The sequence below is a fragment of the Thalassophryne amazonica genome, chromosome 15 (assembly GCF_902500255.1).
Source record: "Thalassophryne amazonica chromosome 15, fThaAma1.1, whole genome shotgun sequence".
Classification (NCBI taxonomy): Eukaryota; Metazoa; Chordata; class Actinopteri; order Batrachoidiformes; family Batrachoididae; genus Thalassophryne; species Thalassophryne amazonica.
In genome coordinates, this window is record NC_047117.1 from 35,072,077 (window position 1) to 35,098,790 (window position 26,714).

Sequence of the window (26,714 nt, forward strand, 5' to 3'; positions counted from 1 at the left end):
GCTAGTAGCTGCGCTAAGCTAGCGGATTCCTAAAAACACACAAAGTGAATAATGTGTAAATAATTTAGAGGTGATTCAGCAGAGGGAGTGCTTTAGTTAAGGCACGTGAAGATTACACTGTGAAGCAAATCGTTATCTAGGTAACTAGATCAATCTAACTGCGCAGATTTAACAGATACAGCAAAACACCACTGTGCTCCGGAACAGGAAGTGATACAATACCGCAGTGAGAGCCAACCACCAGTAGAGGCAAGCAAGAGCCAAAAACTCAAGACAGTACCACATACCTCAAACATGTTCTCAGGGTCCTCTTTAATTTAATAATTTGATATGGTCTGAAAACAGTAGATCGTGGATTTGACAAATGTGGTGTAATGTGATGATGCAAACATCAATGGGACAGTGAAAAAAGACATGCTACTCTGAGGATCAAGGTGAGGGATTTATTTGAGAAGGGTGAATATAAAGGTACTGAATGCAGGAATTCTATTCTCTGAGCAAACCACAACTAGTCAAACCTCTCTGTGTCTACAGTTATATGCTACACAATGCCCAATCAAGATCATCATTGTTAGTGATGTAATCATTAAATAAATGGACTTGGAAAAGGCGATACAATAGACCATAAGTGTGCTTTGGAAAGAAAAAAAAAAAATAAAACACCATATGGATTATCATTATGATCTTCAGGAACAAGGAAACTACTTCTAGGTTGACACTTTTGTTCTTTTTTTGTTTGTTTTGTTTTGTTTTGTTTTTTAATATAAGTTATTCCTACTACTAGAGGTCAACAAACTGAGAAAAAAAATAATAAGAGGGCGCACACCAGCAATGATGCCCTTTGGGGTAACTCCGCCCCTGAAATATTCAAAATTTTCATTGGGACAATTTGCACAAGCAGCCAATTAGCACATTAATGATATAGCTAAAATATCAACTGCCACACATTTTCAAATGCCACTCTTCTATCACTGTTTTTTTTTTTTTTTTTACTTCCACTTTTTCAATTTTCTGTTTGTCACATTTAGTCTCTTGTTTACGGATCAACAATAAGATAAATAGAGTTGCCTCTGTGGGCTGTGATGGTTTCACAGAGCCGCAATGTGACTGTTTAACACGTACATCGTCCTCCTGAGGTATCACCAAGCACACGCAGGGCAGAGAGAGGTGGGATAACACAACATAAAAAGGGAATTTTTTTTTCAACTTTTGTTTTGACGCATTGTCATACGTAGTTGTTTTTAACTTAGAAGGAGTCCATGGCCTTGAATTCGCTGAGGGCCTGGACGGGAGAGATGTGTTTCTTTTGGGAGCCTCGTCGGACACGTGTCTGGCACTCCTCAGGCTTCTCCCTTTTTACCAGTGGCTTCTTCTCAGGTGCTTTCATGCGCCAAGACACCACTGGAGAGTTGACAGCCGCTGTACCATAGACCTTCTGGTACTTGGTGGAGGCTACATAAGATGCCTTTACAGTCAGTACCACGGCATTCATGAGGTTCTTGGCTGCCTGGATGAGGGAGGTGGCGCTATCCAGCTAAAAGAGCATGAGGAGAGGTGAAGAGGAAAACGCAGTTAATGCTTTTACAAAGAGAAACTGTAATGTTTTCACACTCAGTAAAGATATTAAGACATAAATAGTTTTATATAATGGATCCTTGTCATTTGATTGGTGGGTTGTATGTAGGGATGGGTATTGATAAGATTTTATGGATATCGATACCAATATCGATTCCGCTTATCGATCTGTTCCTTATCGATTCCCTTATCGATACCTCCTGTGAATTTTCTGTGTACTACAAGTAGGCTTTACAGGTTTTCTATGTCAACAACATTTTATTGAGTCTTAAAGTAAATAAATATGAACTTTGTCACTGGATCCTTGATCTCTGGACATAAATAGAAATCAACAAAATCTGTAGTTTTTGTTAAAAGCATTTTCTTTCAGACATTAATGGCATGAAAGTCTCTCCATACGTCTGAGGTGAACACAAATGGCTGCTGGAGTCCGCAGGTCTGCAGCCATACAGTCTTGGGCTGCTGCACATCAGCACAGGACATCTCATTTTGTGAGTAAAAAAAAAACATTTTGATTGATTGCAGTTTACTGGTTGTTTTACAACATTTGGAAAAAGGTGTCATTTGATTTAAATGGTGATTCGCTTTGAAGTTATTAATTCTAAGCGGACTCCATCTTTCTAATTTGACTCAGTAGAGCGTGGCACAGCGTTTGGAGCAACGGAAGGGAGGACAATTCTCGTGTCTTTCTCACAACAAGACAGGAGTTCCAGTTATTCACTTTAATCCACACAAAAGTGACTCACTATTGACATATTTTAATGGCTTTGAGAGGGGTTAAGAAGCAGAGTTGCTGCTTCTGAAGAGGAGCAAAGCAAAGAACCAACGAAGCAGTGGATCGGAACACTGCTTCATTGGTTAAAGGTTCAGAGCAGATTCGTGCTGTGGAAACTGTTGATTACAGACCCGCTGCAGGGTGTGTAATGAATGTAGGGAAATGATCATTTTCCTGACAAACACCCTCAAAAGCAATGGCGGCTCTGAAGAATCAATAAGGGAATCATTAAGCAAAAAGGATATTGATGTCGGTGGATGGAATCTTTTCTTAATGATACCTGAAAAGAACCAGTTCTCAATACCCAACCCTAGTTGTATGTCACGTGACATGGATTATTCGTACCATTTGACATTTTTCATTGACTATGCAATAGTTCTTTTTAGCGTGCAATATTGGTGCTATATGAAATGTTCTATCGGATGCCCCGACCATGCATGCTCACAGTACTGTGGGTGGTGTTTAGCTAAACATGGCGGAGTTAGTTTTGCTGGGGGACAATGATTTGAAAGAGCTAATTGAAAACTGCACACAAAAAAAAATCCACCACGCTTTAAGGTATGAAGTGCTCTTAGAATGAAGTTAGGATGAAAAGCTGGACAAATTTGTGACAAACATTTTCGCTTGGAGTGAGGAAAGCAGACAGCAGTCTGTTCATGAAGTCAGTGGACAGCATCACAGATTACTGAGAACAATTTCAGTCTCCTATTTAAAGTTTGTGTTGGACTGTTATGCACCAGTGAGGAGAATCAAAATGTAAGTCCCTTTTCTGTTGTCTATAAATTAATAAAATATCAAATGACAAGGATCTATTTTTGCCATTATATGAAACAAATAATGAATGTTTTTTCCAATCTTTCAATGTGACATATATTTCATTCCATAATTCTGAGTTGAATCGTACGTTCCATCTTTCACCTCAAGAAATATTTGTACTCATAAACATTCATTATTTGTATAATAGTACCAAGGAGATCTGTGCAAACTCCAAATTAAATAAGATAAAAAAACAGCCCTCACTATATGACATTCTATATTGTGGTTTGTTAACTAGAAGAGGTTCAGATCAAGTGTACCTCCGTCTCCATGAGCTTTTTTGGATGACATTTAAGGGTCAACAGCCAATGGGCAGCCTGTCTCACGCCGACAAGAGTCAAATGATCAGATTTAATGACTGTTGACTCCAGCTTGCCACGAAGAAAAGGTTAAAAACTCAGCAGGGCTTTTACGTCTCACATGAAAAAAATGATCATCAAGCGAAATCATAAAATACTGTATCAACACAAGATGCCATAAACTCCAAAGCAAAGACAAAAGTCAAGTCTGATTTTTAATTGAGACACAAATCACATTAAAGGTCTGCATCCAGCTCTACTGTGGCTGCTGGAGGTGATCCATAACTACAAGCCTGTCCAATTCATTTGTGTCCATCACATCTGTGAGCAATCCATCTCAACCACTGCACAGGTGCCGCTCTTCCCACGTTGTTATCATTAATGTTATCATTATTCCTCAACATTATCTGAGAAAGGTTTTCCTTAACACTGTTGCCTATGTGCTTGCTCTTGTGGTTGGTAAGGTTAGAACCGTACTTGTGTGAAGCGCCTTGAGGCAGCTTTGTTGTGATTTGGTGCTATATAAATGAAATAAATTGAATTGAATTGGATGCACCGATCCCAGCATATTCGCTTATCTGTTACAACCATCAATAAAAAGCACTTGTGACTGTGAATGGACATGTTCAAGCATCAGCTTTAAGTTGTTAACTACATTGTTTGAGAAGGTTGACAAATCTGTTCTCTTCTAAAGAAAGTGACGAAACAGCGGAGCGCCATAAAACGCAGACACTTGATTAAATTCAAAGGCCAGGATCAGTGCCAACACCAGTGTATTGTATATCACATTATATATTGTATAAAACACAAAAACCTGTGTTGATACTGCTCAAACAAGAAATATTACCTTTGTTTGAACAGGAGGATATCAATTTTTAGACATGATCAAATTTAGTTATATCAGAGCTGAGAAAATGAATGCATTATAGCTCAACATAAACAAAATACAGGTCCCTGTACATGTGGACAGTTCTTTATTATTATTAAATCATTTACAGTGAATTGAGTAATTCTTGGAAGTGATGTCATATCTCTTCCTCACTTCCAAATGTTTCAGACAATAAAAAAATGCTTTGAGACAATGGCCACTGTACAGCAGGCCAGTATTTAGTTTGCGTTTATTTAACATGCTTGGCTGCATTTTATTCACATATGTAAAACCATTTCCGTACACTAGAGAAATACTGATGAAACTTTAAATGTCAAATGTAAGCAATATGGGATAATTTGAGCAGCGATAATAGGGTTCATGAGGCGTGACAGATTTAAGTGGACAGAAGCCTGCGGTGGATATTTCTAGCATTATTAGATGGTAATCGGTCTGAAATAACCGCATTAGCCTAGATCTTTTTGACCCTTTATCTCGTCTCCATCGTCATGATCCTGAACTAAAAAGGTCTGCCATCCAAAGTGAAGAGCAGGAAAATCATCTTAAATTGACCATGTGCATAACAATCAGTGATAGCAAAGCTGGCCACATGCTGCTCCATATGTGCAGCAGACTTACCCCAGACACAATGAGCTCACCACCCAGATTCTGAACCTCAGCTTTCACTTTGCTGCAGATGTTGAGCTGATGGCAGTACAGGGCAATTCTCTGCAAGTAGGCCAGCAGATCCTGCTTGCATGCCGAATCAGGGCACTGAAAAGAAAAAAAAGAACCACCAATGTATACCTGTTGTGCAAATGTGCAGTGGAAAATCGATTTTACAGGATTTATTCTTCTATCCATAACGGTGCGTTTACATATAACAACGACAAGTCACGAATGCCACGGAGTATACATTCTTGGCCGCTGATCACGAATGTGATGATTCGGGGTAGAGGCGTCAGGTGTCCTCAGGAACTGCTGCAACCTGTTACCACGCGTTACGATTAATGGCACGTGTTGCTGGAGAATTATCAGGAACCATTATGCACGGTCAAGAATAGTGTTCCGCATTGTTGCGTGCTATTGCGCCTAACAGCGCATCCTTAAGTTCTGTCACGTTGTGAACAAGGTGAATTGCCTCCACATACACACACCCATATTCATCTAACCGAATTCAGATCGCTCCAGTTTTTCAGAAGAACCTTGTGACTGCATGCGTAGTTGGGCTCTGTGCCATGGAGTGGCGCAGAGAGGAGGAGACGGACAGAGCCAGATGTGTGGCTTCATGCGGCTGTCGTCTCGCGCATTTTCCCAAACATCAGGTACATGCAGCAGGTGGAACACCTGCAGGAGCGCGCTGAAGAGCACTGAAATTAGACTTTTAGCCAACTTGGTGTCAGCAATCAAACTGAATGCGGTGCAGCAGGGTTTAATTGTGCGTGCGCTTCTTCCTCCGCCGGACTGGAGGAGGTGCAGAGATGTCTGGCTGCACGTGAGTCTCCTCTCGCTCCTCTGGTTGCTCAGACTCGTTCTCCCACTCATCGGTTACAACAGCAGGTGGAACACCTGCAGGAGCATCCTGAGGAGCTTCAGCAGGAACTGTGGAATGACACTTGGAGCCGAGTTTAATTGTGCGCACGAGACAGAAAACTGATTTGTCGTGGCGCGCAGTGAAATGTGACACCACGTTACAAGCCGTGTCAAAACATGACAGTGTCACTTCGTAATAACGCGTGACAGTTTGGGCTCCAAGAACCATCACAGGAACCACTACGAACGTTGTCACGTTCTATTAAGGATCACTACTCATCAAGACAGATCAATACACTCAGTTGCGACCTCCACAACATGAGGCGAAATGAGGGTGGTGTGTGACATTAGTGGCAGATTTTTTGACAGGCAAAAACATGCTCCACGAATATCAAGAATATCACGCACCAACACGCACTATTAAGAAACCTATTCAGATGCGTTAAGTCACATTAAGAATGTCAGGAATGTGTCACGAATGACAGAAAAATGACATTCGTAACGCGTCTTGCTTATGTGTAAATGCACCTTAATGTCCATGTGCTCATCCATCATTATAGTTCACTGAAGGATCACCACCCCCTCCACATACATAAAGTGTGTGAAGTGTAAATTAGAGTCAATATGTCAAAAGAGCTGACATGGAGCTCCAACAACTCACAGTTGATCTAAAAGATCCAGCAAGGGCTGTTCTTCCTCATTAACCTGAAGCAGGCCCAGCTCCCATAGAAACTGTTGGCGAACTTTTACAGGAGCATCACAGCAACCATCCTAATCAACTGTTGCACTGTGTGGAATGCCAGCTGCACAGCTACTGAGCACAGAGACCTGCACCATGTGCTGTAGGTGAGGTAGTGCATTGTTGGGATGTAGCTCTCAACCCTGGACACTAACTACATTGGAGAAGAAAGCTGTCTGTGTTTTCAATGACTATTCCCCCCACTGAGATATCGCAATATCGCAATACTCCCTTGTGCGCCAGAGAGTCACTGCAGTCTAAACAACAGAGAATCCGCATGACAACAATTGCTAATGAACATTATACTATCAAAATGTATTTTTTTATGCTTTGGTCACGTTAATAAGTGACTGCATGCATGAGACCCTGAAAACTTGCTAAAACAAATATTCCGTGTCTGCTACGTTTAACCTGCATGGAACTTCATAAACACAAACCGAATCTCAGACATCTTATATATATATTAACAAGACAAACAGTGATAGATAGATAGATAGATAGATAGATAGATAGATAGATAGATAGATAGATAGATAGATAGATAGATAGATAGATAGATAGATAGATAGATAGATAGATAGATAGATAGATAGATAGATAGATAGATAGATAGATAGATAGATAGACAGACAGATTTACTGTCATTACAAGTGCAATGAAATTTCTTCACACACACACCCAATCACCTCTGACAAAAATACAATTAATCCACAACTAGTTGAACGTAATAATGGCGAGGACAATAGGCAGGACGTTAAAGAGCAAACTTTACTTTCCCCAGAAGGACATGAACAGGAAGCGATCACAGCTCACAGTGATTCCCATTGAAAATAACAGAGGCACAACCTAAGCTTCTTGCATAAAACAAACACAATAACAATTTCTAAACACCAAGATAATATATTCACAAGAGTTTTAGGCACAATATACAAAGAGTTTTATGTTGCGATGTTAATGCTGTTGTCCGTGTGCAGCGGTTAAGTTGCAGCCTTATCAGACCGACTCAATACAGTTCACAATCTTTATGACATCTCGGAGAGTGTTGACCTCTCAGAAATTTTGTGAGATTTTGCGGGATTTGAAACCTCAATAGAGCGAATACAGACTCTGGCCACACCCTGTTTGAATCCCTGCCATCGAGCAAATAGTTCAGAACATGAGGAACAGCTTTTATCCCAGCACTGTGACTTGCATCACACCTGTCTGCCCAAACATATCAAAGACAGGAAGAACAGTGAGCCTCTCGACACCCCCCCACAAATTTCCACGATTTGTATATATTCCATACGTTGTATATTTCTTGCTACTGCTATTTATAACCTTTTTTTTGTCATGACCGTTACTTGTGATTTCTATTACAGGGTATTCCACAGGGCACCATTCTACTACCCAAAATCCAAAAAAGTAAAAAAAACATGGGATGAAACAACTTAATCCAGCTTTCCTCTGAACAGGCTGTCTTATAAAGTGCAGATCTGGCAACAGGCTGTCTTCAGATTTTTATCCAGTGGAGTACAATCAAACAAGTTTCAAGCTGTACTCACTATGAATACCCCATTTAAAGGCATTCAAACCCCAAAGATGCAGTGTACTATCAACAATTTGCATAATTGGAATTAAATTTTTGTACAGTTCAAAAATTGGATCCAATTTCAAATCTGATGCCGATGATGACCATAACTACTACATATACCAAGTTTGTTTAAGATAGACAAAGACGGATCAAGAAGTTCCCATGATGCTTCAAAACATGCCCTGATTTGCTACTCAGGATTAAAGGATAAAATATATGGCACTCTCTGGAATAGCCCCATTATGCTTCTTATTTTTTCAACTTGTTCAGTTTTATTTTATGTTATTTTATTATATTTAACATTTCTACATATTGAGAGAAGTCTTTAGTAACTTTATTGTACATCTGTATAATGACAATGATCTTTTTGATTCTGAAGAGATTGGATAGCTGATTCCCCACATCTATGACACAAAGAATCTCAATAAAAGTACCTGTGATACTACATTTACATATTGGCAGTATACAGCCAGATGGTTAATCGGATATTCCATTGTTTTAGTAACAGAACATGGGGAAATTCCAACACCACTGGCTGTGAGAGCTGCAACCACAAACTGTGACCATACCTGTTGGTTAAAGCTCAAAATTTTCCATCTTTTTCCTGTTGTCACAGCAATAAGGACAAACAGGATTAGCCTATGCCAATATAACTGTAGTATGGAACAGGTTGCTATGCTGATTCAAGAATGTTGACTGGAAAATAGCCATTTATGCAGGGAGTTTGCTTCATACCTTTCCCACTTGCAGTGAGATAGAAGTGGCACCTCATTACACAGACTCATATTTGTATTTTCTACCTCCTTCATTAGTGGTAAGTTGTGTGTTACAGTCTATTTGTGGACTACGGAGTTGAACAGAATAATGTTGAGTAAATCTATGCAGACAGGAATAAAACATACAAACTTCACACACAAAAGCAGCCAGCCTCTGAATTCAAACTGTGAATTATTGATACCTCACAGTCACTGTGCTGCCTAAAGCTCTTGTGCAAATCACAATTAAAATTATGACAAAAATGATGTCTGAAGTCAACTGTGCAAATGTGTGGAGAAAAGATTATGTTGTTTTGCCCCTGTCTTAAAGTAACCCTAATGATGTACTTGTTATTATTACACACTGATTGCACAACTTTGTTTTTGTAGCCACTAACGACTGGGAGTGAAGCATGCTGGGGTCATTCTGAACTGGGAGTGAAGAGCTGGGGTTATTATGTTTTTGCAAGAGGAAATACCTTTTTGATGCCTGTTGATTAAAGGAATTATGTGCGCCAGGGAGTTTGAGATGGCCACTCACCCTCCCTTCGTGCACACACTAGAATCACATAAAAGGAGGCAGAGCCAAGTTTCGATAGAGTCTGCTGCGGGTCACGTACGAACGCCCAGCCGGTTGACAAGCGCACTCTGCCGAAGGTGTTGGCTCTCCACCTTAAAGGCGTCACGGTAAGAGAGAAAGAGATGTTTCATGCGCTGCAACCACTTGTGTTTGATGTAACTGCTTTTGTGGGGAATAAATATGCGCCTGTTTGTTCTAGCAAAATGCAGTCTGTGTGATCATTTCTGTGTGCCGATCTGACCGAACCTTGTTTCAAAACAGCAAACAAAATTAATAAGGAAATAGTTGGGAGTAGATTTTACCGCAAATCTATAATCTTATATTACATTCAATTATTGCTTAAAATGGATCTTGACTCAGATATCATCAGAAACACACACTCACACACACTCATCTTCAACTAATCAATGGTCGTGGGGTGCTGGAGCCTATCCCAGCAGTCATAGAGCGTGAGATAGGGTACACCCAGTACAGGAAGCCATTCTGTCACAGGGCCACAAACACACAAACACATTCACACCCACTCGCACACCTACGGACAATTTAAAGATTCCAGTCCACCTAACCCGCGTGTCTTTGGATGTGGGAGGAAACCGGAGGAAACCCACACAAACATGGGGACAACATGCAAACTCCACACAGAAAGGACACAGGCGGGAATTGAACCCATGACCTTCTCGCTGCAAGGCCACAGAGATAACCACTAAGCCACCGTGCTGCCCATCATCACATACAGCACTATCAAAATTAATGAATAAGAAGTGTACCCGTGTACACATCAATATCCATCAAGGTTGAAATGAAAACAAAAAGAATGTGAAATTGATATCTGCCTCCCCATGCAGTCTCAAGGGTAAGCTTGTTAAAAATTTATTGTTTTATGTTAAAATGGGATTATCTGTGTGGAATGAAGCTTGAATAGTAAATTTACTGTACTGGCACAGATTATTAAAGCCATCCGAGCAGAGCTTTTGCCCCATGAATCAATGAAAATAGGATTTGGAAAACTGTTTCTTACAAAAGCCCCACTGTTTGTTTGTTTTTTTTCTTCTTCTTTTTTAAAGTATGACGTGTGAATCATTTACTGTGTTTGGTTGGTTTATTTATTTACTGTATGGTTTCTGACTTGGACCAGTGATGACAAGAAAACAAAACTTTTTTTTTCCTTTTTTTTAATTTCCAGAGTGCGTTTTCAAGAGTTATGTAGCAGGGTGTGACAAAAAATCCAACACTTTGAAACATGTTCTGTGCAAGTTTTCTTCAATTTCTTTATTTGTTTGTTTGTTTGTTTTGGGAGGGTGGGTGGGGGGTTGGAGGGGCCACATGTTCCAACCTGGTACAACTCGTCTTTCTGCTTCTTCAGCATTGAGGAAATGGTCATGCCGCGGAGCAAATGGACCAACGGAGAATAAGAGGATGGGTTCTTCAGGTCTCCTACTGTCACACAGTGTGACCCTTATTATTGCATTTGGAAGCTTTCCAGGAGTCAGCCATGGCCCACTAAGCTCCCAGTGGGTTAAGAACACTACATCAGCTGCTTAAACAGTGTGAGCATAATTTTGTTGCACCACCTTTCTTCCCCACATTAATATTAAATGGCCCTAACTAGGATGCTCAGCAGCACCATGTGAGGAAATCCACAGCTCATTTCCTTGTCTTGTGCATTGGGGTAGACAGAAATGATAAGTTAAACAATGAGCTGTGATATGAATATTCCCCCTCAGGACCTCAACTTTTCATGCTTGCACAGCTCCTCCCTCCTCCTCAGTATAAAGGCCTCGCGTGCAATGACGAATGCTATTGATTTGGCACAAATGCTCCTCTGTGATGGTCACAACTGTCAGAGTCCTGTTGTTGGCTGTGGTGAAATGTTTGTTTCTTCAACCTATGAATAGAATTGCAAAGGGCAGTTCGAGGAATGATAGTTATGGCCACGATCAGCGCGGGGCTCTTAACAACCCAGTGAGTAAGGCCCGTGCCGCCACCGCCGCTGCCACATGCTGAGTAAGTGTGCCGGAATGCTGCCTGCGGTAGAGCTGGTCACTCACAGAGCAGCCAGTGAAGCATCATTACTGCACCGCCAGCCCTGGCTAACATCGTGGCTAACTCCCAGTCACAAGGCCAGCAGACACAGACACATACGCACGGTCTCAGATACACATTCTACCCTCAGGCAAGTTTGATGCAGACATGTGGATGACACAATTGTTCCCTTTTGTACAGCTGAGTAATAGTCCATTTCCTCCGCAGATTCCCAGTTGATGTAAATAAATAGTATGGCCCATTACTTTGCCTGGCCCACTGAAGCTGTCTCTTGCTCTTGGCGCAGTGTCATTCATAACCGACTTGTTCAGAAATACAGTGTGATTCACTGACTGACTTTACGTGACCTTCATGAACTTTTTCGAGGCCTCGGTGCTTCTCTGTTCATTTTGGGACATTCTTCAGTCCAGTCGAACAGATGAAGCTCCTATTTTTTTGTTGTCTGTTGTGCATAATTGGCCACAAAATGAATGAAGTGCGCTCCCAATGGATAATTCAGGTGCAGGATGTGAACTCTGCTCTTGAAATGAGGGCAGCATCCTGTCTGAGCATGACAGTTGTTCAAAATGCAAGTCACTTCTCACAAAGATGCTGCACTTCCAAGGAGATAAGCTCAAACTGCACTCTCTAAAATTAACTTTTTACCTCTGCCGTAGCCAAATGAATTTGTGTTTAATCTACTTATTTTTAGAAGCAAGAGTACTTTGACACAACTGAACCAAAATGTCATGAAAATCTGAGGTACTTCTCATATAACCACCTTTAGAGTTTAAGATTTCCTTCCTTTTATCTGTTTTTTCTGCTGTTACCATGATTGCTCAAAATCTATGCAAGTGTTAAATGAATCTTGACGTAAATATTGACTGTTAAATGAGAAAGAACACATTCAAATTTAGTGATGATTTCAGGCAGACCCCTTGTGTAAACAGGATCAACATAACTCCTGGGGAAAGGTTGGAAGTCCACCAAATATCCAGGGTCAACATTACTGAACTGGTGATGGAGGTGAAGGCATCAAGTGGACATCATCATCACTAATTTAAATTTCAACTTCAATTTATTTGGTTTATGTAGCAGCAAATCACAACAAAGCTGCCTTTGTTGCTGTTGCCATTAGGATTTTTTTTCCTTTTTTTTTTGCAAATAAATATTGGTGTCATGCAGTTACAGGATAACAATGTAACAATGGAATCTTCAGCAGAGTTCTCTCATGTGCAACTGCACAGACTTTTTTTTTTTCCTCAACACAGGAACAAATACAAATAATCAATACGAACACAGGCAAGAAAAAAAAAAAAGATAATGAAAATGAAACAAAAATAAAACACACATCTAAGCTTTCGGAATTTTTGAGCAATCACTCATTGGATCTGTTCCGACAGTGGAGTTCGTCCTGCGTCCGCCACAGAAATAATCCAATTCAGCATGTGGACCCAACCGCATCTCAGACAGTGAGAAAAAGACAAATAAAAAAGAAAAAGAAAATGGCAACAAAACCTTGTGGCCACGTGTGATCAATAAATCATAAACACATAAATAACCAATGTGTTGCAGGTAATGTATGTTCTGGTGTATAAGTCACATTATTATCACTAATATGTATATGTCACGGACATGACAAGCGAAGCTCTTCAGCATCTCACAATGTCATTTAAGACAGTCAGACTTTTTTTTTTTGAGTAAATGCTTCAGTGGAGCATGAGCATGACTAAAACCTTTCAGCATCTGGGGGTGCCCTGCCCCCCAGACCCCCCACCTTTTTAAGCATTTTTTTCTTTTTTTGCCTACAATATGGCCAAATTATTATATTGCAATATTGTCATAGCAATATGATATAATATACGAGGGCTGTCCGTAAAGTATAGGTCCTTTTTATTTTTTTCAAAAACTATATGGATTTCATTCATATGTTTTTACGTCAGACATGCTTGCACCCTCGTGCGCATGCGTGAGTTTTTCCATGCCTGTCGGTGACGTCATTCGCCTGTGAGCACTCCTTGTGGGAGCAGTCGTCCAGCCCCTCGTCGGAATTCCTTTGTCTGAGAAGTTGCTGAGAGACTGGCGCTTTGTTTGATCAAAATTTTTTCTAAACCTGTGAGACACATCGAAGTGGACATGGTTCGAAAAATTAAGCTGGTTTTCAGTGAAAATGTTAACAGCTGATGAGAGATTTTGAGGTGATTCTGTCGCTTTAAGGACTTTTCACGGTGCGAGACGTCGTGCAGCGCTCTCAGGCAGCGTCATCAGTCTGTTTCAAGCTTAAAACCTCCACATTTCAGGCTCTATTGATCCAGGACGTCGTGAGAGAACAGAGAAGTTTCAGAAGAAGTCGGTTTCAGCATTTTATCCGGATATTCCACTGTTAAAGGAGATTTTTTTAATGAAAGACGTGCGGACGGGTCCGCGCGTCGGGACGCAGCCGACGCGGCGCGACGGCACAGGAAAAACACCTCCGTGTTGATAACCATTTGTAAAATCCAGTTGGCTTTTGATGGCTTTCAGTGGAGTGAGTATATGAGAAATTGTTTATCAGCTGGAGATGTTCCAACGTGTCCTCAAGGCTTCCAACAGAGGTGTTTTTCCTGTGGCGGAGCGTCGCGGCGGAGCGTCGCGGCGGCTGCAAGCCGACGCTGCAATCCGCCTGCACGTCTTTCATTAAAAAAATCTCCTTTAACAGTGGAATATCCGGATAAAATGCTGAAACCGACTTCTTCTGAAACTTCTCTGTTCTCTCACGACGTCCTGGATCAATAGAGCCTGAAATGTGGAGGTTTTAAGCTTGAAACAGGCTGATGACGCCGCCTGAGAGCGCTGCGCGACGTCTCGCACCGTGAAAAGTCCTTAAAGCGACAGTATCACCTCAAAATCTCTCATCAGCTGTTAAAATTTTCACTGAAGACCAACTTAATTTTTCGAACCATGTCCACTTCGATGTGTCTCACAGGTTTAGAAAAAATTTTGATCAAACAAAGCGCCAGTCTCTCAGCAACTTCTCAGACAAAGGAATTCCGACGAGGGGCTGGACGACTCCTCCCACAAGGAGTGCTCACAGGCGAATGACGTCACCGACAGGCGTGGAAAAACTCACGCATGCGCACGAGGGTTCAAGCATGTCTGACGTAAAAACATATGAATGAAATCCATATAGTTTTTTAAAAAAATAAAAAGGACCTATACTTTACGGACAGACCTCGTATGACTATGATTTCACACAAAGTCCAGCAACAGTTAAAAGTAAACATTCTTAAAACAGTAATAATACCACACTCATTTTGCACTCAATCAATCAATCAATCAATCAATTTTTTTTATATAGCGCCAAATCACAACAAACAGTTGCCCCAAGGCGCTTTATATTGTAAGGCAAGGCCATACAATAATTATGTAAAACCCCAATGGTCAAAACGACCCCCTGTGAGCAAGCACTTGGCTACAGTGGGAAGGAAAAACTCCCTTTTAACAGGAAGAAACCTCCAGCAGAACCAGGCTCAGGGAGGGGCAGTCTTCTGCTGGGACTGGTTGGGGCTGAGGGAGAGAACCAGGAAAAAGACATGCTGTGGAGGGGAGCAGAGATCGATCACTAATGATTAAATGCAGAGTGGTGCATACAGAGCAAAAAGAGAAAGAAACAGTGCATCATGGGAACCCCCCAGCAGTCTACGTCTATAGCAGCATAACTAAGGGATGGTTCAGGGTCACCTGATCCAGCCCTAACTATAAGCTTTAGCAAAAAGGAAAGTTTTAAGCCTAATCTTAAAAGTAGAGAGGGTGTCTGTCTCCCTGATCTGAATTGGGAGCTGGTTCCACAGGAGAGGAGCCTGAAAGCTGAAGGCTCTGCCTCCCATTCTACTCTTACAAACCCTAGGAACTACAAGTAAGCCTGCAGTCTGAGAGCGAAGCACTCTATTGGGGTGATATGGTACTACGAGGTCCCTAAGATAAGATGGGACCTGATTATTCAAAACCTTATAAGTAAGAAGAAGAATTTTAAATTCTATTCTAGAATTAACAGGAAGCCAATGAAGAGAGGCCAATATGGGTGAGATATGCTCTCTCCTTCTAGTCCCCATCAGTACTCTAGCTGCAGCATTTTGAATTAACTGAAGGCTTTTTAGGGAACTTTTAGGACAACCTGATAATAATGAATTACAATAGTCCAGCCTAGAGGAAATAAATGCATGAATTAGTTTTTCAGCATCACTCTGAGACAAGACCTTTCTGATTTTAGAGATATTGCGTAAATGCAAAAAAGCAGTCCTACATGATCAAAAATGACTCCAAGATTTCTCACAGTATTACTAGAGGTCAGGGTAATGCCATCCAGAGTAAGGATCTGGTTAGACACCATGTTTCTAAGATTTGTGGGGCCAAGTACAATAACTTCAGTTTTATCTGAGTTTAAAAGCAGGAAATTAGAGGTCATCCATGTCTTTATGTCTGTAAGACAATCCTGCAGTTTAGCTAATTGGTGTGTGTCCTCTGGCTTCATGGATAGATAAAGCTGGGTATCATCTGCGTAACAATGAAAATTTAAGCAATACCGTCTAATAATACTGCCTAAGGGAAGCATGTATAAAGTGAATAAAATTGGTCCTAGCACAGAACCTTGAGGAACTCCATAATTAACTTTAGTCTGTGAAGAAGATTCCCCATTTACATGAACAAACTGTAATCTATTAGACAAATATGATTCAAACCACCGCAGCGCAGTGCCTTTAATACCTATGGCATGCTCTAATCTCTGTAATAAAATGTTATGGTCAACAGTATCAAAAGCAGCACTGAGGTCTAACAGAACAAGCACAGAGATGAGTCCACTGTCCGAGGCCATAAGAAGATCATTTGTAACCTTCACTAATGCTGTTTCTGTACTATGATGAATTCTAAAACCTGACTGAAACTCTTCAAATAGACCATTCCTCTGCAGATGATCAGTTAGCTGTTTTACAACTACCCTTTCAAGAATTTTTGAGAGAAAAGGAAGGTTGGAGATTGGCCTAAAATTAGCTATGATAGCTGGGTCAAGTGATGGCTTTTTAAGTAATGGTTTAATTACTGCCACCTTAAAAGCCTGTGGTACATAGCCAACTAACAAAGATAGATTGATCATATTTAAGATCGAAGCATTAAATAATGGTAGGGCTTCCTTGAGCAGCCTGGTAGGAATGGGGTCTAATAAACATGTTGATGGTTTGGATGAAGTAACTAATGAAAATAACTCAGACAGAACATTCGGAGAGAAAGAGTCTAACCAAATACCGGCATCACTGAAAGCAGCCAAAGATAACGATACGTCTTTGGGATGGTTATGAGTAATTTTTTCTCTAATAGTTAAAATTTTGTTAGCAAAGAAAGTCATGAAGTCATTACTAGTTAAAGTTAATGGAATACTCAGCTCAATAGAGCTCTGACTCTTTGTCAGCCTGGCTACAGTGCTGAAAAGAAACCTGGGGTTGTTCTTATTTTCTTCAATTAGTGATGAGTAGAAAGATGTCCTAGCTTTACGGAGGGCTTTTTTTATAGAGCAACAGACTCTTTTTCCAGGCTAAGTGAAGATCTTCTAAATTAGTGAGACGCCATTTCCTCTCCAACTTACGGGTTATCTGCTTTAAGCTACGAGTTTGTAAGTTATACCACAGAGTCAGGCACTTCTGATTTAAAGCTCTCTTTTTTAGAGGAGCTACAGCATCCAAAGTTGTCTTCAATGAGGATGTAAAACTATTGACGAGATACTCTATCTCACTTACAGAGTTTAGGTAGCTACTCTGCACTGTGTTGGTATATGGCATTAGAGAACATAAAGAAGGAATCATATCCTTAAACCTAGTTACAGCGCTTTCTGAAAGACTTCTAGTGTAATGAAACTTATTCCCCACTGCTGGGTAGTCCATCAGAGTAAATGTAAATGTTATTAAGAAATGATCAGACAGAAGGGAGTTTTCAGGGAATACTGTTAAGTCTTCTATTTCCATACCATAAGTCAGAACAAGATCTAAGATATGATTAAAGTGGTGGGTGGACTCATTTATTTTTTGAGCAAAGCCAATAGAGTCTAATAATAGATTAAATGCAGTGTTGAGGCTGTCATTCTCAGCATCTGTGTGGATGTTAAAATCGCCCACTATAATTATCTTATCTGAGCTAAGCACTAAGTCAGACAAAAGGTCTGAAAATTCACAGAGAAACTCACAGTAACGACCAGGTGGACGATAGATAATAACAAATAAAACTGGTTTTTGGGACTTACAATTTGGATGGACAAGACTAAGAGTCAAGCTTTCAAATGAATTAAAGCTCTGTCTGGGTTTTTGATTAATTAATAAGCTGGAATGGAAGATTGCTGCTAATCCTCTGCCCCGGCCCGTGCTACGAGCATTCTGACAGTTAGTGTGACTCGGGGGTGTTGACTCATTTAAACTAACATATTCATCCTGCTGTAACCAGGTTTCTGTAAGGCAGAATAAATCAATATGTTGATCAATTATTATATCATTTACCAACAGGGACTTAGAAGAGAGAGACCTAATGTTTAATAGACCACATTTAACTGTTTTAGTCTGTGGTGCAGTTGAAGGTGCTATATTATTTTTTCTTTTTGAATTTTTATGCTTAAATAGATTTTTGCTGGTTATTGGTAGTCTGGGAGCAGGCACCGTCTCTACGGGGATGGGGTAATGAGGGGATGGCAGGGGGAGAGAAGCTGCAGAGAGGTGTGTAAGACTACAACTCTGCTTCCTGGTCCCAACCCTGGATAGTCACGGTTTGGAGGATTTAAGAAAATTGGCCAGATTTCTAGAAATGAGAGCTGCTCCACCCAAAGTGGGATGGATGCCGTCTCTCCTAACAAGACCAGGTTTTCCCCAGAAGCTTTGCCAATTATCTATGAAGCCCACCTCATTTTTTGGACACCACTCAGACAGCCAGCAATTCAAGGAGAACATGCGGCTAAACATGTCACTCCCGGTCTGATTGGGGAGGGGCCCAGAGAAAACTACAGAGTCCGACATTGTTTTTGCAAAGTTACACACCGATTTAATGTTAATTTTAGTGACCTCCGATTGGCGTAACCGGGTGTCATTACTGCCGACGTGAATTACAATCTTACCAAATTTACGCTTAGCCTTAGCCAGCAGTTTCAAATTTCCTTCAATGTCGCCTGCTCTGGCCCCCGGAAGACAATTGACTATGGTTGCTGGTGTCGCTAACTTCACATTTCGCAAAACAGAGTCGCCAATAACCAGAGTTTGATCCTCGGCGGGTGTGTCGTCGAGTGGGGAAAAACGGTTAGAGATGTGAACGGGTTGGCGGTGTACACGGGGCTTCTGTTTAGGGCTACGCTTCCTCCTCACAGTCACCCAGTCAGCCTGCTTTCCCGGCTGCTCGGGATCTGCCAGGGGGTAACTAACGGCGGCTAAGCTACCTTGGTCCGCACCGACTACAGGGGCCTGGCTAGCTGTAGAATTTTCCACGGTGCGGAGCCGAGTCTCCAATTCGCCCAGCCTGGCCTCCAAAGCTACGAATAAGCTACACTTATTACAAGTACCGTTACTGCTAAAGGAGGCCGAGGAATAACTAAACATTTCACACCCAGAGCAGAAAAGTGTGGGAGAGACAGGAGAAGCCGCCATGCTAAATCGGCTAAGAGCTAGTAGCTACACTAAGCTAGCGGATTCCTAAAAACATGCAAAGTGAATAATGTGTAAATAATTTAGAGGTGATTCAGCAGAAGGAGTGCTTTAGTTAAGGCACGTAAAGATTACACTGGGAAACAAATCGTAATCTAGATAACTAGATCAATCTAACTGCGCAGATTAAACAGCTAACAGATACAGAAAAACACCGCTGTGCTCCGGAACAGGAAGTGATACAATACCGCGGTGAGAGCCAACCACCAGTAGAGGCAAGCTGTCGCCAAGTGCTTGCTCACAGGGGGTCGTTTTGACCTTTGGGGTTTTTACGTAATTATTGTATGGCCTTGCCTTACAATATAAAGTGCCTTGGGACAACTGTTTGTTGTGATTTGGCACTATATAAATAAAATTGATTGATTGATTGATTGACTACGATGACTGATCCAAGATGGCGGCCACATTTCTTGTGCCACAGCAACCAGTGCGGCGTCTACTCTTCTTTATAATGCCTATGTTCGTCTACCGTCAGTTTGTGGGTTTTTACGACAACGGTTTGTGGCTTTTTCCCCACTGTGGAGATTTTTTGTGCCATTTCCAGTTTGAGCCTCTGTCTACCATAGAGCGAGCCTCACTCGTATTATTACTCTTTTTTGCACTTTGGGAGGTCCTGCAATATATATGCCAGGGTGGCTTATATCCCCCCTCCCCCCAAAAAACATGCATTTGTGATTAATAATTCATTCACATTAATAATATTCACAACAACGGGCAAAACTTTGAATTGCCCACACAATCTTAGTTAATCAGGCCCTTAACATCAATGACGTGGGCACTGGGCATGAAACACATCACTGCTAGCAGAAACTGCAACACTCCCAATTATTTTTTGGCTTTGACAGCATTTAATAACCTACAATATTAGTCAAGTGAAAAACAAAGCTGTCTCTTTGTAAGATTTGGAATAATTCCTTCACATTTTAAAGATGACTGATCAGAAACCTTACTAGCTACTTTTTAAACTTTATTTTGAAACCATTTTTCCCCCACTCACTGAGAAGCCTTTTAATTACACATCAGTCACGCTCAGCTTCCCTGCTGTTAGTGGAGGTGACATGAGTGTTGCGCTCCTTGTACTGCACTCAGGGCAACACACTGTGACAACTAAAGTGAAAGCAAGTAGTTTGTAATATGACTACTTTGATTCCAACTCACGGGTGTTTAGCAGGTTCTCAATGAGTAGTTTGACATTTTTTAGTTGCTGAAGTTTTCTACAATACTGCAAAAGGCACAGAGCTGACAAAACCGCTTAATCGTGACTGATATGACTTATCTGGAGCTTTATGTTTCATTGCAAGCTGCATTTCAGTATCAGTGGTGAAGCAGCATAATTAAACCATTTCATTCCGGTCTTTTCTTTCTGTAATTATCTGATGAACTTTTACAGTATGTGCAAATGCGAACAGTTTAACAAAAGCAAAAAGACAAATTATAGAGGTTGACATAATGAAAAAAGTTAGTGAAGTGGCAACAATTAACCCTGAGGACAAAGAGCTGTGGACTTATTTTGCTTGAGAGAGACAGCCTGGGACAGTGCAGGCGCTTTTTCTGTCCCACATCTTGTCGTACTGTGGTCCTGAACTATGAAGTTGGCTTTTTGGCTTAAAGAATGAAGCAGACAAGAGAAAACAGAAAGGGAAAAGTAGAATTGGCAAAAAAACAAAAGTACCATGAAATGAAATCATGTGTGGTGCATCAAGGACTTTTTCTACGTCAATGCTGCACTTAAAATGGCTATGAAAAAACATAGCGCCCTCCCACTCATCCACGCAGAATTGCCTTCTGCTTCAGCTGTTCATCAATAGGGTTGATGTGGAGTCACAGCGACAAGGTTTGCTACTTAAGGGACCTGTGTGAGAGCACTGAAACTGCCGTTATTTGTACTCTAATGCCACACTGCGCTTGTTGACTTCAGGTTACTTACAATAATGTGTGAATGCAAAATACTTGTTTTTCATCAGAAAAACAGACAACTATTCAAGGATATAACACATTATGTAATTCCATAAAAATGCTCCATGAAAACAGACTATTGCTGCAGTAACTTTTAATGACACATTGCATTTAATGGATGTATGTCCTGGTAAAACAATGACCCCTGTGCCCCGCACGAAAATCCTTTTCCTTGTAAATATATGGTCCAAATGAAAAGGTCATCAAATCCATGTTTATTTTCTGAACACAGCTATGATGTCTGTGCAAATGTGACAGGAGGCTTTGAATATTCAGTAAACACCGGTCCAGGAACCATTTAAGTGAGAATTTAAAATGGCAAGCCAGCTGCTGTTAATTACAGCAACTGTTGATTCAGAACCAGGCTCTCTCTGCAGCTCGCCAAGTGACAGATTCACTCCCACCTAACCCCTGTTAAACACTGATCATAATTTGGTGTCATACAAGCCAAGAACTGAATGCAAAAACACATGCATTGCTTTTTATTTCCAGTAGATCCTGTTTTAAACAACATGAGCCGTGACGCAAATGAAGACCTGTTTTCTAAAACAAATGTTTCTACATATGGAAAAGCAGATAAATTGTTTCTATACAAGGAACATATTCAAACAGATTTTTCCCCACTCAGATTGTTGGGACTGCTGTAAAACATGTTCAATCAGATTATGTCTCCATGGTGTGAAAAGTGTGATATACTCTTGAGAGCAGGGCAGCACTCAATGGGTGATAAAATACAACACATTGGTATAAATATTCTAAAGTTGCATGTAATTAACAGCGAATGGAAGAGAGAATCTGATTTCACTGGCAGTGTACAATATACCTTTGAGCTTCTTTGAAAAGAACATACAATTTTAATAACAGGAAATAATGATGATGGTGTGAAGAGCTATTATCGAGGCTGGTATCAGGGCAGTTATTAGGGATTCACTGGCAACAATAGTGACATTATTTGGTGCATCATAATGGACAGATATGACATGGGAACAGTCTGTGGCTACTGGTGATGTGGTGAAAAGCCGACTTAATTGGTAGCACTGCAACGCTTTCAGAGCAGAAGCTTTGTTGTTGTACTCCATGTATTCTAGCCAGTGCAAAGTAGCACGTACAACCAACGCAGGTAAAATAATCATGCCCCCTTGGCATTCTGTGGAAGTAGCAAATATGATGATGCTCATTTATGTTTCCATGGGTGAGGTGAAAAACTGAGGTGTTGTCAAGTACAGTGGCTGTTCTTTGGTATTGTGTGGCAGCAGAACGCGATTGTGCTAAAGATGAACAAAACCTTGGTCTAAAGTAGAAGACATTTGAGGAGTCCAGACCAAGTCAAAATTAAGTCTAGATGGAGTCTAGACCTAGACCCGATCAGTTGAGTCCCATGCAGTGCAAAATATTTACAATAAAATATACAATACGCCAGCTCCAGACACAACCATTCTGAAAGACCCATGTTCCCATAAAACACACATACACAAGCAAACACACACACACACACATATATATATATATATATATATATATATATATATATATATATATATATATATATACACAGTACTTTTGCACCTCAAGACCCATCATGAAACTCTTTTGGTTCCTCCACATGTCGGCTACTTATTATCTATTAATTATTGTTACTTTGAATTGTAAATATCTGTATTTGTATTTTAATTGTTTTTTTTTTCTGTTATGAATAATTTACTTTGGTATGTTGTGTGGTCTTAGTCTGTTTTTATGTTACTGGGACTACAGATGGAAATAAGCATCTTGCTATAATATGGCATATTTATATGTAACTATGTCCATTAATATGCACTGTCCCATTTCAAATAAATCAAATCATGAAAGCATTAAAAATGATAAAAACCTGGTAAATATTCATAAACAAATGAAATGTGTGATGAATATTAACTTTAATGATAATCACTATAAAAACTGGGTGATTCTTCATCATATAAGTCACACCAGAGTACCAAAAACTATTTTAGAAAACACAACTTAAAGTATGAGTAATTGTGTTTTACATTCATTTTAATATTCCATGATGGTTTGCAGCTGTGCCTGTGTGGTATTCTACTGGCCAGTACATTTAAAAATAAATTATTAGTATTATTATTCTTGTGGAATTATTAAAAAAAAAAAAAGTTAGCCCACATATGTTGACATGCCAATAAAAAAAGTGGCGGGGGGGGGGGGGGTATCAAACACTGAACCCTTTGCACAGTACTGTATACATGGATTGAAATCAACTGATGATTAAGAAAAGGACTAGGATTAAATAAGCATGCTTCTTCCTACTACCTTTCGGATACATTATGTTGACACTGTTCTATTGTTTTGTTTTTGGTTCTTTTCTTTTTTGCTGATTTGTTGCCTTCTATGTTTGTTGTTGTTTCATCTCTATTTGCTTATTTTTTATGTCTGAAATAAATGCAGTCAATTGATTGATTGATTGAAATAAAACTTTCAGTCAATCAATCAACTGCATTTATATAGAGTGTTTGTGCTAAATTAGTTCATCTAGATTAATAAACACTTGACTGCTTGTTAAAATTCTCTGGTAAGGTTTACTACTACTGCTACTAACTAACCCACTTCTTGATTTCCTGAAATAAAGCTTTGCTCGCAATCTAGGCATGCCTATTCAAATTACTATGGTACTTTGTTTTGCAGGCATCACATGGTGCAGGGCTGACACAATGTCATCACAATGTGCACTAGATGAGAGCATTACTTTATCAAACCGTGTGACTGATCACATTTGTGGGCAACCGTGATTGCTACACAGCGGTTTGTTACATTTATAGACTGTGTCCTTACATGATGTATATCTGTCAATGTGAGATGGGATCTTTATGCTGATGTCATGCAGCTTTACATGCTTGCATGTAGGTAATGTCTCTAATGTAGCAAAAGTGGAGGCTTGTTTGCCAGCAGTGAATAGCTGGCTGTTATCTAATGTTCTACTTTTGAACTCAGTGAAGACTGAGGAGATTATTCCAAGACAGAGCTTAAGAATCAACTAACATTACCTCCCGGCAAATGTGTGATTCATAATAGTGAGAGTTAAAAATCTGTTGTGATTTTTGATCAGTCTTTTTCTCCTGACCTGTATATCAGTGAGGTAATTAAGACTGCTCTTTGAAATTCATGCAGCATTGCAATAATTACACCAATTATGTCTATGACTGATGCTGAGACCCACTGCACCCTTTCGCGGCAGGTGCTGGCCAAATTCCAGGTGACACGCATGAACATCTAACACTGCTTGCATGGCACTTAGAAAATGTGTGGCCAGTCGCGCTTTTGGCACGACAAGAGACTGCAGACAATCACTGTCGAACTGCTGTGAAATTTGTCTTAAGTTCCACACGAGTGTGACTTTGCAAACACACACACGGACACGTGTGTGTGTGCGCTCCACTCACGGGAGGCGTGGCTTCCGACAGAAGCAGCTGTGGTGATCTGTCATTCTGGACATTCAGCTAGACAACATCTACTGTGTTTGGACAGTAGGTGATGAGATCCGTCCAGAAATGCTGAAGGATCTGGGTGTGGAGGGATTGTCTTGGATGAGATGTCTCTTCAGTATTGCACGGAGGTCTGGGACAGTGCCTAACGAGTGCAAAACTGGGGTGGTGGTCCTCATATTTAAAAAGGGGGACCAGAGAGTGTGTGCCAACTACAGGGGCATCACACTATTCAGCCTCCCTAGTAAAGTCTACTCCAGGGTGCTGGAAAGGAGGGTTCGGCCGATAGTCGATCCTCAGATTGAAGAGAAACAACCAACCAGCTCTTTACTCTCACAAGGATCCTGGAGGGTGCCTGGAAGTATGCCCACCCAGTCTAGATGTGTTTTGTGGACTTGGAGAAGGCGTATGATCGGGTACCCCGGGAGATACTGTGGGAGGTGCTGCGGGAGTATGGAGTGAGAGGGTCCCTTCTCAGGGCCATCCAATCTCTGTACTTGCAAAGTGAGAGCTGTGTTCTCGTGCTCGGCAGTAAGTCGGACTCGTTTCTGGTGGGGGTTGGCCTCCGCCAGGGCTGCGCCTTGTCACCTATCCTGTTTGTGATATTCATGGACAGGATATCGAGGCGTAGTTGGGGTGAGGAGGGTTTCCAGTTTGGTGTGCTCAGGGTCTCATCACTGCTTTTTGCAGATGATGTGGTCCTGTTGGCTTCATCGGCCGGTGACCTTCAACACTCACTGACTCGGTTCGCAGCCAAGTGTGATGCGGCTGGGATTAGGATCAGCACCTCTAAATCTGAGCCCATGGTTCTCAGTTGGAAACCGATAGATTGCCTACTCCAGTTAGGTAATATGGCCTTGCCCCAAGTGAAGGAGTTCAAGTACCTCAGCGTCTTGTTCACGAGTGAGGGGAAGATGGAGAGTGAGACTGGCTGAAGAATCGGCGCAGCAAGGGTGGTATTGCATTCGCTCTACCGTACTCTTGTGATGAAAAGGGAGCTGACCCGAAAGGCGAAGCTCTCGAGCTACTGGTCAATCTTCATTCCTACTCTCACCTATGGTCATTAGTGTTGGGTCATGACCGAAAGAACTAGATCGTGGGTACAAGTGACCGAAATGGGCTTCCTCAGGAGGGTGGCTGGTGTCTCCCTTAGAGATAGGGTGAGAAGTTCGGTCTTCTGTGGGGAGCTCGGAGTAGAGTCACTGCTCCTTCGCGTTGAAAAGAGCTAGCTGAGGTGGTTCAGGCATCTGGTAAGGATGCCTCCTGGGCGCCTCCCAAGGGAGGTGTTCCAGGCACGTCCATCTGGGAGGAGACCCCAGGGAAGACCCAGGACTAGGTGGAGAGATTATATCTCCACACTGGCCTGGGAATGCCTCGGGATCCCCCAGTCAGAGGTGGTCAATGTGACATGGGAAAAGGAAGTCTGGGGTCCCCTGCTGGAGCTGTTGCCCCCACGACCCGAACCCGGAAAAGTGGTTGAAGTTGAGTGAGTGAGTGATTATTATTACTGACATGCTGCTCAGAGCACATCTTATCAGAACACACAGGTGAAGCCAAGTAGGTCCTGTTAAGCACTTAGTTGAGAGATGTTTTGGGAACAGGAGGGGTTGTACGCGTATTCCTTCATGTTGAACTTGAGCTGCATCAGGAAGTGCATCCAGCATAAAACTTGTGCCAAATCCCAATGCAAAGCTCTACCAGATCTGCTGTGGCAAGCCCAAGCAACTAGAGCAGCCAAAACCAAAAAAAGATTGCTAATATTATTATTACAATATTAATCTTGCAAAAAATCTAATTGCAAATTGCAATTTGGTAGAATGTCTGAGCATGGACAAGGATATCACTGGTGAACTGACAAGTATGAATGTGGATGACTTAAGTCAACATATTTTGCATTTTTTTTTTTTTTTGTCATGTGAGATAAACTGAAAAAAAATTGTTTAATTTATGTCCAAAGAAAAATTTAATTTATGATAGTTTTGTACTCTTCAAATAAATATTTTAGATTCTGCAGGAGATACTGAGACTACCTAGAATGTTTCCAAAA

General features: G+C 41.1%; 1 protein-coding gene across 1 annotated transcript in view; it reads right to left on the reverse strand.

Annotated features, from left to right (window-relative positions):
• Nucleotides 1-429: 429 nt before the first annotated feature.
• The window catches only part of ctnna2 (catenin (cadherin-associated protein), alpha 2), a 1,141,281-nt gene continuing 1,114,996 nt past the window's right edge, over nt 430-26,714 (reverse strand). Inside the window, exons 17-18 of the mRNA XM_034187601.1 lie at nt 4,973-5,107; nt 430-1,534 (exon numbers count right to left, since the gene is read on the reverse strand). Coding sequence (XP_034043492.1) covers nt 1,247-1,534; nt 4,973-5,107 — 423 coding nt within the window. The 3' untranslated portion in view covers nt 430-1,246. The remainder of the gene's footprint in view (nt 1,535-4,972; nt 5,108-26,714) is intronic.